The 11997-nt window shown below is 38.6% G+C and overlaps 2 protein-coding genes across 6 annotated transcripts in view; one reads left to right on the top strand and one right to left on the bottom strand.

Moving 5' to 3' along the window:
• LOC137972162 (3'-5' exoribonuclease HELZ2-like) overlaps positions 1 to 3629 on the top strand; it is a 52100-nt gene extending 48471 nt beyond the window's left edge. For all 5 annotated transcript variants that reach the window (XM_068819008.1, XM_068819005.1, XM_068819006.1 and 2 more), the window contains 2 exons: positions 2435 to 2602; positions 3275 to 3629. In XM_068819008.1, the coding sequence (XP_068675109.1) occupies positions 2435 to 2602; positions 3275 to 3375 (269 nt within the window). In that variant the 3' untranslated portion in view covers positions 3376 to 3629. The remainder of the gene's footprint in view (positions 1 to 2434; positions 2603 to 3274) is intronic.
• Positions 3630 to 7772: 4143 nt separating this feature from the next.
• On the bottom strand, positions 7773 to 8861 carry LOC137972165 (melatonin receptor type 1C-like). The gene has a single exon (XM_068819011.1). It carries the CDS (start codon positions 8859 to 8861, stop codon positions 7866 to 7868), a length of 996 nt encoding a protein of 331 aa, XP_068675112.1. The 3' UTR covers positions 7773 to 7865.
• Positions 8862 to 11997: the final 3136 nt, after the last annotated feature.

Below are 11997 nucleotides of genomic sequence, written 5' to 3'. Positions count from 1 at the left end.
GCCTAAAATTTTCGGAATCGAAAATGCCATGCAGAAAGGAACCGAAAAACTATCACTTTCGGAAAACTTTGAATTGCTGCTAAAATGTTCGGGAAAATAACACTGAAGCCCTCGTAACTTCGAAAAGACTCAAGTTACCCCAGGATGCCCTAACAAATATAAATTTCTTAGCGCCACTTAGAAAACATTTCTAGAGATCTAAAAGTACTCTGGATAGCCTAAATAGTCTTTTCAAAGTAATTCGGGGGGAAACCGTCGTTGGGTGCCCCTGATAAAGCGCCTGTTATGCAGGCTGGAGGTATTTCTGCAAGTTCTCTGAGTTCACCAAAGATAACTTTGTTTTTCTTCACTAAACAACATTTCTAGAGGTCTCTAGAGAAAGCGTTACGCGCGAGAATGTGGAATTTTATAACACTCCACATCGCGTATTCAGCCCTGCGGAGTGGTTCTCTTTTTCTCGCGCTCGCGGCTTGAATTGGTCAAATTTAACTCAAAGATTATTATTAGCCTCAATAGGCTTTTCAACAATTTTGAGGAGGTCTCGAAGGTTTCAAGGATGCGATAAGCACACTCAAGTTTGAAGTTGTGTTGTGAACAAGCTCTAAATGAAACTGAGAATTTCTAGTTACCTGGCTAGGGATCCTGGTTTCGGAGGAAAAATGATAAAAAACAAATCCGAAACAAAACTATAGCAAGCTATAAAGTTGAATTTTATGCTTTTTTATTTTGCTGTAGGGATTGTTGCAAGGTGGTAAATTCGGGAATAACAAACTTATTAAGGAAACATTTGTGTTTGAAATATTTTGGGAAATATTATACCTTCACTCTGAATCAAAACCTGTGATGAATGTCTTTTACAACAAGTCAGCATATGCATGTGTCTGGACCAATACAAATATATAAATCAAATTAAGCAAGAAGGTCTGTTCTGTGAAAATTGTATGTATTTTTTACCAACAAAACAAAGACCGAAAACAGAAGCTATTGAGTATTTCGTGACAGTTTGCTAACGTGACCTTGGCATATGTAACCGATTCGTGGGTCAGTAGAAGTCATAAGACCTTGTGGTGGCTTAAAATCTTAACTAAACAAATTCAAAATCGAAGTCAACGGTTTCGAATGCATTTTAATTCTGCTTTTTCCCCCTGAAGAAAACTATTTTACCATTGTGGTAACGGAGTTTCATCAAGCGATGACAGTTTCAGTTCGAAGTTGCGATCTCAATGATTTCGCTGCGGCAATGTGGATGAACAAACGTTTTTCAGTCGTCATATAAAAAGTTATTTACGGCTCTCACCAACACAGCTGAAAGCTAGAAATAACATTTTCACTGTAAAAACATATTACTAGCAACAGTAAGTAGTCCTTTTGCTCTAAACTTTGTTTAGTATGAATTCCTTCAGCGGGCCGTCTAATTTGCATACATTTTATTAAATGAAATTCTCAAATTGCTTACTCCAGTGTCAGGGCTGTATTTAATTCCCAGAGCTAAAACTTTCCCGTAATTTACTTCAATAGCCAAGGCTTTATTCTATATGGGTTTTACTAGGAAGCGGCATATACCAGAGGGCTTTTTCAACAGTTAAAGTTCGCTTTTATTTTCTAACATTTCAAGAGACACAAATATGTCCTTTTTAAACTTGTCGATTGTAAATGTAAAAAACTTATTTCTTCAAATTTTCTTTTAGGGCTTCAAAGATTAAGAACGAAATAATATTCGCCTGAAGTTTCGATGTTAGGGATTGTTTCTTATGCGTTCACCGTTTTCTCGAAGTTGAGGTCGGATTCTGTTGTTTTTAAGCGCGAAAAACCAGCCATAAATCGATTTTTCAAACTTTTTGTTATTTCTCCCGTACAATGAATCGCTTGAACCCAAAACTATTTTTTCTTGAATTAGGTCACTAAAAGGGATGTTTTGGCAAAAGAAAAAAAAAATCGATTTTTTTACGAGTGTCTTGCGATTTTCGATTTTCTCGGAAAATGGCTCTTAAGTTCTCTAAGCTCGTCACTGAACCAAGGAGCATGTGGCCTCAGAATTATTTCTCTTGACCGTAATGGAACATGTTTGTTGAGAAGAGAACAGAGTATCTCATTGTACTGATCAATCATGATGTCAAGATCACTTCCTTCAAGGTTTCCTTTAGTTTATGAGACAGTGCAACGTGAACATTTCAGTTCGATCTTGTGTTTTTTCTTTTCTAGTAAGCGAATTAATTGTATTGTCACCAATGCTCATACAAGGCGCTTTATGATTGGTTGGGAGTTGAAGTCAAACCAGTGCTCGTCACACATGATTGGAAATGGGAAGTTTGGAAAATGTTGTGGTGTTGATTGGAAGCGGTTCCTCGCTCCTCCTCCTTCTCGTCCCCTTGCCCAGCAATATACTCTTGTGAGCCGTAAGACCACAAGTAATTGTGTCCTGTTCATTTTTCAGGAAGCGAATGGGATTATGTCATAATCTCTCTGGTTCGATCGATGGAGAAAGACGAAATCGATCTAGAACCCACTCAAAGCTGGCTCCGGGAACACCTGGGATTTTTGACTGATGAACATCAAATGAACGTGGCACTTACGCGTGCACGCAAAGGGCTTTGTATTATTGGTAAGCGGAAAAGATCCAACAATGTTGCATTCTGCTGTAGCTAACAACCAAGGTATTACAGGGTAAAAAACGGGCAAATTCGAGTTCCGAACTTTCGTCTCACATACGTTTTTAATTATTTGACTAATCAGACACGAGCTGCTAGAGCTCCCACGGCTGCAGCTTATAGCGTGAAGCGAGTGAGGATATTGCTACTTCTCCCTGGACGGGATGCTAGTCCATCGAAGGGTTACCCCCAGCGGTATATAGCCGGTGCCCATTTGTACACCTTGGTAGAGAGAGACAGTGTCGAGTTTCTTGCCGAACGGAAACACGTTAACGGAACTAGACCTCGAAGCGGTGACCACTACACAACTGTCTCTCTCTATCACATGTTTGAATTTGAAATTTGCAGAAAAAATTCGTTGTGGACCCCTTCGTTCAAGCACATGAGCAAGTTTCTTTTCAAGGTATTCACTTTGCTGACAAATGCACATCATTTCATTTAACTGCGCACACACACACACATCCGCTCACAGTTTAGAAACCTAAGGATCTCTTTAAGAAAAAAGTGTACATCAGTTAATACTGAAAGGGAATCTCCGCTGAAAACATCAAACTTAAGTAAGGCCAAATGTGGTACCGATCATGCAAAGAGCACTGTTTGACACAGGTGGTTTCTTTTCGACTTAGGAAACAAGCATCTTCTCGGAATGGATAAAATGTGGGCAGAGTTGTTACAGCACTATGAAGAAAATCATTGCCTAGTGGAGGAAAATTGGCCTTGGTCGTAAACTTGATGATTTTTATGGATCTCCTGCTTTTAAAAAAGTATCACTTATTTTGTACTTTGATCCCATGTTTACAGAACCAAGGCGTGGTATTATAGAGAAATTTCACCTTTTTTAAATCCGCGTTTTTGAATTTTTAAGCAAAGGCTTGATCGACTGTCGTAGAAAGTTCTGCAACACAGCCCCTGTGAATTTCTATTTGTTTTTTTTTCCTTAGCGTGGGAAAACAAAAAACAAAAATACAAAGCCAGTGGGAAGTTCAAATCCCAATCATATTTATTTTAGTCTTCTCCTTTTTAGACCATTCACCATTCAAATTTTACGGGTGTAGATTGACCTATAAGGGTTATCTTTGGTCAAGTTTAATGATTTAGTTGTAAAATGACGCGGTTGTTAGACGAAAAGACATCCCTTTTAAAAAGTGAGCTGGATGAACTCGTGTGAACATCTGGAGCAGATGATTTGCTGTGGCTGTATATTTAAGTTAAACTGGGATGACAATGCTAATAAATTTTCTTTTATTTTTTTTGTATATTAATGCCCATTGTTTTTTTACTTTGGGGAGTGGTAGCGCATGGTTTGAGGACATCCGGATCAGATAACTATGAATGATATTTTCCTTCTGAAATGCAGAATTATACCCTATATTGTATAGACAGGTCTAATTCACATTTAGCCTTAAAGGTTAAGAAAACATTGTCGCCTGGTTCCAGTCATATCGCCACCGCTAAAAATGTCGCTTCCGGGAATAGTGTTATTGTCGGAACGAGCCGTCGGGCACGAGCTATATGAGGGCAATTACTTGAGAAAGCAACCACTGGAGGCTGTCGGGATGAGGCAGCGGTGGCCGCGATGGAATGGGTCGAGGCCGCCACCAGAACTAGAAAATTAAGCTGCGAAATAGACGCGGCCGCCGTTTTGCTTTGGTCTTTTTTTTTTCTTTTTTTTAAATTAATATCTCTGTTTGTCTTTTAGTTACCTTTAACAAACCTTGATAGCAACCTTTCGAGCAACAGGAGGATGAATTTCTTTTGTTGTATGATTTGAACTCCTCCAAAAATCTCGATTTTCCTTACGATGATAACGTAAGATTCGACTTTGATGAGGTGGACGACTAACGCTACATTCCTGCTCTACCTGCTGCCTTGCAAATACCAGATGAGCTTTTTTGTCCACAGCAATCAGTTGCCGATGGCCGAGAAGGACTTTGCGTGTTGTATGATTTGAGCAATTGTATATGTTCAATGCTCGGAGATATTAGCTACTAGCTACTCTGAAATCTGAGGGTAAACAAAGTAATTTTTTTTTTAAATATTTAATTATGTTACAAAGACTTGCCTATCCCTGTAGGTACTTTACTTTTTCACTTAATGGTAATGTTATGATGCCATATGAAACACCAGTAGATGCTTAACAAGATGAACTTACTAATGTGACGTAATACGTCACCGCGGCAACAAAAGATCCAGAAAAAAATTCCTTTAGCGTTCAGAAAAATAAAAGAAAATTACAATCAACAACAAAACTACAACATAGATCTTATGTGTCGCTAAAATCTTGGGAGGCACTTCTTTCTTCTTTTTTTTTCTACAGGGGTTACCAGTCAGACGCGCCCCACAACGACATTTTTTTTTTCATATTTCGAAACTAAAATTTAGGTTGACGTCAATCAAATGTTTTCCGTGACAAATTCGGTTGCCGCCAAGTAAACAAGACTATTTATATGGAAACATTTAATTGACGTCCATCTAAATTTACTTCCGAAAAGTGAAAAACAGTCGTTGAGGGGTGCGTGTGATCGATAATCGCTGTAATTGTATTTTTAGCTGAACAAGGAAATGGTAAATGTAACGCAAAATATCGTATTATTTTGTCCTCATCGATTAAGTAGAAAACTAGAGGCTCCATGAGCGTAAGCTGGGTTGTCTGTGGTACGTGTTACTCAAAAACAGAAGGGACTGAGTTGGGTGGTATTGAACTGCAGCGTTCCAGGCCATTTTTTCAAGTCGTGGGTCATTAAGACCATTTAAGCGGTCACCGAGAAGTAGTACCAGCAGAGGCCCTTTGGCTCACACGTTCATACGACGAAAAAGATCTTTTTCTGTTGTTAAAAACCTGGCTACCAGCCTATTAATCATTTGTCAGAAAGAAGAAATTCATGTCATCTTCAGAAAAAATAGGCACGCATTGCGTAAGTGTGGTAGTGCAGTAACACAGCACTTTATTCCATATTGTCAACTGAGCTGCGTTTTGAATTCCAGGAGATTCACGTATGTAGCTCTAACAGTACACGATATTGTTTTGGTATTGTATATCATGGTAGTGCCATGATAGAAGTCTTAAGTAAATAGCCCCCTGAGAAGACATGCGGTTACTAGCAAAGTACTAAACCCACAAATATTGAAGAAAATAAAAGGGAATCGAGAAACATTGGCTTCTACGCTGACACGTTGATCATTTTCAAGTTCCATCACAACTTCTTTTCCCCACAAGTTTTAGCGTGCACTCTGAGTGTCTGACAGCAATACAAAAGTTCACTGAAGTGTATCCCTTTCCGTCGGGGTTAGTATCTAGATGGGTGACCTAAAATATATACCACTTTGTAACAGAAGCATAGGACCGAAAATTCTATTTTAACGCTCAAAAATGCGAACTAAGCTGGTACAGGTTTTGTTAGCTTGCTTTATGCAAAACAAATATTGATGCAAAAGTAAATAAATATTGATACACAGTTTTTAGGAAGAGCGGAAGAAAGTTTTCAGGACGGTTGATCGAGAATAAAATATCGGTCAGTGTAAAACGCAGACTGCAGACCAGGGGTAAAATGCAGACCTAGGGTAAAATAAAATATTAATAATGAAAAACGAGTCATAAGATAAAATAATGAGTGTTCGTACCCGTTTGTACTTTCACACTGAAACCCCAACACAGCTCCCATCACTTTGGTTGCCCCACCGCATGTTATAAATCGGGATTTTCATCAAACTCTGTAAGAATTGAAGCTGTTTGAATCCTTGTTGTTGTTGGAAAAAGTATAGTTTCCTTAAGTGAGTTGCTTTTAACCATTTTGCTGCACCGAACAAAGTCACTGAGTAATTACCCAATAACTCAATTTATTTTAACACCTATGGCTACAATACCAATTGTAGACAGAGATACCGTTAATTTGCAACAATTTAACGTTTCAGTCGGTTTAAGCCAAGATCACTGAGATGTAAAAAATTCTTATTAGGATCCTTTCATTCGCTTTCGTGTACGTTATTTTTATCCTTTAGTTCACAAGTTCGGTTGTTTTGCATCTGGAAGATGTTCATATTTTCAATTACATCCTCTCCCTAGGGGTTATCACGTATAGCTTAACTAATGAAAGCCCGCGTCCTAATTGCTCGGAATACATGAAATTCTTTGTGCATTTCGTCGCACCGAAAAAAGACAACCGGGATTATAACTCGGATACCTTTCAGGTATTACAAGTAATAATTGTTGGTTTTTCAATCGATATCGCTCGATGCACCGGTGTGAGAAATAACTTTGAACATCTTAATGCATCTGAAACCGCAAAAACAAAGCACAGATGATTTCAACGATCTAATTTTCCATGGACTCTTAACAGCAAGGTCCCCAAAAGGTGCAGCGACCTGCAGTCATGATAATGGCAGTTGTTGACAGATGTAAAACAGGACTGTGTTTTAAACACTCTTTATTTTATCCTTATGACTCGTTTTTTTATCATTAATATTTATTTTACCCTCAGTCTGCATTTTACCCCTGGTCTGTAGTCTGCAGTCTGCATTTCACCCTCAGTCTGCACTTGACCCCCGGTCTGCAGTCTGCTGTCTGCGTTTTACACTAACCGATAAAATATTTTGCCATCAGCAACAAAATTTACGACATGAAAACAACATTAAATTTGAACCGCGAATATAAAAAGTTACCATCAGCGAAAAACATTTTGGTAAATTTTTGCTCCGTTCAATTTTGTTATTGTACTTTTGGCTTCACAAGTAAATCGCAAAATCGAAAGTGACATCGAGTTCAGCGGGAGCCGTGATCAAGTTACCGCGGCATGTTTACTCGCGAAACAGTGAAGCATCTATATCAAATGATGGCAAGATACCGGGTTTTTGTGTTTGTTAGTTTTCTTTTTCTTTCAAGTGTTATAAAGTTTGACAAGAAATGTGCGAATTCAACGCAAAGATCGCAATCGCCCAGCTCGTGAGGTTGACCTTTCTTTCTTTCTTTCTTTCTTTCGAGATCGGTACACTTGCGGCCGGATCAAGAACCAAGGTTCGGAATGTGGGCAAAAATAAGATCCATCGGATGATTGTTGATTTTGTGAAACGCTAAGTGAGTCAAATGGAAGTGTACCGATGTCTATGAGTGGAAACAAGTAAAATTTTGATCAACACCAAAGTGAAATGACTGGATTACTGAAACACACAGCTTCCTGGAAAACGGTCTACGGTGGTGTTGTGTATCCAACTCAGTAAGCTTTATCCGATACGTTGCTGCGCATGTTTACTTCTTGTGTTTGCCCCTTCTCTGCCAGATGCAACGGTATCTTTACGACATTGTTTGTAGAGGAGTAGCTTACGAAATTCTCGTCTGAAAGCGGAATTCATTCCTGCATACACGAAAGAGTTTATTGTGTTGGAGAAATAGAGGAGAAACATGCACAAGAGTTCGACGTTTCGAGAAATTTTTTCCTCAAGGAAGAAACGCCGTAGGATTACAATAATCCAAAATGGTACCCAACAAACCATGAAGGCAAAAACGACTGCAAAGAGGGATTTACTGATATTTATTTCGTGCCCGATAACCGTGTTAACGCCTTGCTGAATATTAGTTAAAGCATTTTCGTTGTGCTGGTGTATCATCTTCGACACTTTTCGGTAGCAGAAAACAGTTGTTATCAGAGGTGTCAAAAAGAAGAGAACGAGGACAATGCAGTAATGAATCATTTTCCCAGCATAGCCGTGATGTTCGAGGGAACACCGCGCATAACCTGGAATGAACCGGTGCTCTTGAAAACCTGCAAACCGCGGAACGGCAACGTAGCAAACAACGACGATCCACACACACGTGAGGAAAGCAATATACATCCGCTTTGAAAACCATCTCCTGTATACCTCGTCTGGCTTGCACATCCTCACATATCGATTCACAGCCGTCAGACCCATCGTTACGGGGGAAACGTATATTACAAATAAGCCAAAGAAAGCGTGAAAATGGCAAATCACGTCACCGAAAATCCATTTACTGGCTACAAGCACGCCGCAAACGAAAGGCATCACGAAAATGGCGGACAGCAGATCGCTCAGTGCTAGAGCAACGATGTACAAGTTAGTCGTTGACCGAAGTCGAACGTTCTTGAAAACTGCGATGCAGATTAACGTGTTTCCTGTTAGTGACAAAACGTTTAAAGACAATATCGACAAAACTTCCAAGGCGGTTATAAAGAGGCTTCGAGAACTCAGTTCATCGGTCATCTTAGCGCGACTGCTAAGACTTAATGTTTACCTCAATTAAAAGAGTGTAGTGTAAGGTGAAGTGCGAGATTTCTATCCCCTATAAACCATGTGAGCGTTAGCCCCACTGATGGAACTGGGCAAGGACAGAGAAAAACTCTGACCAGGGTTTTGCCACATGTCTCGTCAGCCAATAACTTGTCGTCATTTCAATATCCTAGTGTCTAAAGACTTGACTTTTTTTTAATCCCTATATCGAAATTGTTCATCTTGTTCATTTGTTCAGAACGATATCTGCTCTAAATTCAAAATCACTCGCTCGGTTTCCCGTGTTGTTGTAAACAAGTTAGACGCGTTACCATAATGCACGCGAGTTCAGAAGTTTGTTGGTCTAAATGATAATTAAGATTTGACCTGGTCAAAACAAGGACAACCCAAAAGATAAAATTAAATTAAGAAAATTAAAATGGTAGTCGCAACCAGACATTTACAAAAAAGAGTAAGCAGGATGTAAATTTGATTTGCAAAGAAGAAGGGGGGAAATAAGATGGTCGGGATACAGGAAACTATTAGCGCTTCTAAAAGTGTAAGGAAATCTGCCAAGTGTGTTTTCTCAAACATAACTTAGTAATGTGCAGTGGTTCCACTGTTCAGCTGCTACGCCTGTAAAATCCACCTGCGTTAAAACTGATTTCAATATTGGGTCCTCCACCTTATTATACCGAATATCGTTTTCACTGTCACGCAACAAAAAAAAGAAAACCGAAACCGTTCAATGAAATAAGCCAAAAAATTGGAATGTTGTAGGATACATATTTATAAATTACCTCACCAATTCTCAGGTCTGTGCGGTGCATGGTTTCTGAGTTTTGTATGAAGCCGCCATGTTGCTGGTTGGTGTACGGAAACTTGTAGGTGCATCAAAAATGTTGAAAATCCGATAACAAAGTTGTGAAAATCCGTCATCCGAGTTGTGAAAATTCGACAACAAAGATGTGAAATCCGACATCCGAGTTGTAAAAATCTGACATCTGAGTTGTAAAAGTTTCGTTTTGAATAAAACTGCATTCGCGCATCATTGTTGTTTGACAGTGCTGGATAGCATCTTTTAAAAAGACACTCAAGACATTTTTATTTCCGAAAGCTTTTTGGTAATTTTATATGCCTTTTTAGCTGGTTTTATGTAGTTTTACGATTTAAGCGCTGATAAAAATAGCAATATTGATATCGGCGCCATATAAGTTTTATCATTATCATTATCATTATCATTACCATTATCATTATCATTATCATTATCATTATCATTATCATTATCATTATCATTATCATTATCATTATCATTATCATTATCATTATTATTATTATTATTACTGTTATTATTACGCTGTGACAAATGGTAGGATTTTCTTGCTGGTTTTGACTTTTTTTAAAGTGCCGACTGCCTTCCAGAAAAATTGATGTTTTGGGTAGCCTCGCTCTTCAAGGCGGGCTATGAATAGAGATAGTGCGGCCTCAATTTTTGTTTTTCAAGAGTTTGTTCGGAGGAGCTAAATGGCCTCTTCTTTAATAAAACCCCTTCTTGACACCTGGCGGGTGACAAGGGATAAAATGCGTGTATTGGATGGTTTCAGTTTGCTGGTGATATGTCTTGATATCGTAAATACATTCTTTTTCGAATCGTTCTCCTTGCATGGTGTTGTGTCTGGGAAAGTGTTCTCCTTCTGTGCCTTTTATAGTTGGTTAGAAATACATAGCTTACGCAATGAACGGGCTGATTTCTTCTTTCATGATTTACGTCCCACAGTGAGAAAACGTCATGAATGAAACGTTTCCATATTGTTGGTTGAACTTTTCTCTGTCCTAGCATTATTTTCACAACTCAGATGGGGGATTTTCACAACTCGGATGTCGGATTTTTACAACTCGGATGTCGAATTTTTACAAGTTGGATGTCGCATTTTCAGGTTTTCACAACTCGGATGTCGCATTTTCACCAACTCGGATGTCGGATTTTTACAAGTTGGATGTCGGATTTTGACAACTCGGATGTCGGATTTCACAATTTGTTGTGAAATGTTCACAACTCGGATGTCGGATTTTCACAACTTTGTTGTCGGATTTTCAACAACGCGGATGGCACCAGAAATCCAAACGAACCTCTGAAATTCACTTAGCAATGAAAACGCTCACTTTTCGCTCATGAGATGAAATACATGAGTTTGAACACATCTCCTAATGTACTTGAAACGCTCAGACTGCTGAGATTCAGAGGCATGGACATTTTTTCACCGAAATAACTTTGTATCATGGTGTCACGCAAGGTGACAATTGAGAAATTCAAAATGCTGTCTTTTCGAAACGAGAGACGTCATGGAACTGGAAACCGGAAAAAAGGTTTATTACTAGCTCATCGTCAACCTCCAAAAGATAAAAATTCAAAACACCTTGCGGTTTTGGTTTTAGAATTTGATGACGTCACTGTGAAAACCATCTATTGAAGTGTAGATTCCGGAAACATACTGAAACAACTCGAATTTACATTATTATTCGTCAATGTTTCAAAACCTTGGCCTCAAGCTGTTCACAGTAGTATGTCTCTTCCTCGGTTAAAACATTCTCTTAAAAAGTCCTGGGGGTTATAATATTATTTTGTCAATAATATTAATTATTTCTGTTCCGCGAATCCTATTAAATAAGCAAAGCGCATTACAATAGATATCTAACAACTATGGTGTAAACAATATGTAACAATTACCATAAGCAGAAGTTATAAACAGAAAACTAGACTGTAAGTAATTACTAATTATGTACACCTTAATACACTAAAATTTCGGAACTATCAAACAAGAGCTGCTTGAAATGTCTTTATCTGACGTGAAAAGTGTTCTCGTACAACAGCAAATTGTTCCTTAAACATTGCGCTGCTACCGCAGATTATATTTATTATCTCTCTCAGAAGCAAATGACCTTGAAGTGTGTAAATTTCAACTCTTTTCCTTGGAACAAAGCTGGGGATTTTAGGACACCAATTTTATGCCCAAAAATTGAGAGAAGTGATCCTCGCACTTTGATGGACAACATTAAAAGCAATTGTCTTTTACAGAAACTTGAGAAATTCAGGTGGCTTCAACGGGATACGAAACCCAAGACCTCTACC

The sequence above is a fragment of the Montipora foliosa genome, chromosome 9 (genome assembly GCF_036669935.1).
Source record: "Montipora foliosa isolate CH-2021 chromosome 9, ASM3666993v2, whole genome shotgun sequence".
NCBI classification, from domain to species: domain Eukaryota; kingdom Metazoa; phylum Cnidaria; class Anthozoa; order Scleractinia; family Acroporidae; genus Montipora; species Montipora foliosa.
Note: the sequence above shows the minus strand (reverse complement) of the source record. Positions and strands in the feature narration are given on the sequence as shown.

Coding starts and splice junctions, on each gene's coding strand:
- LOC137972165 (XM_068819011.1), bottom strand. CDS start 8,861: ATGACCGATGAACTGAGTTCTCGAAGCCTCTTTATAACCGCCTTGGAA.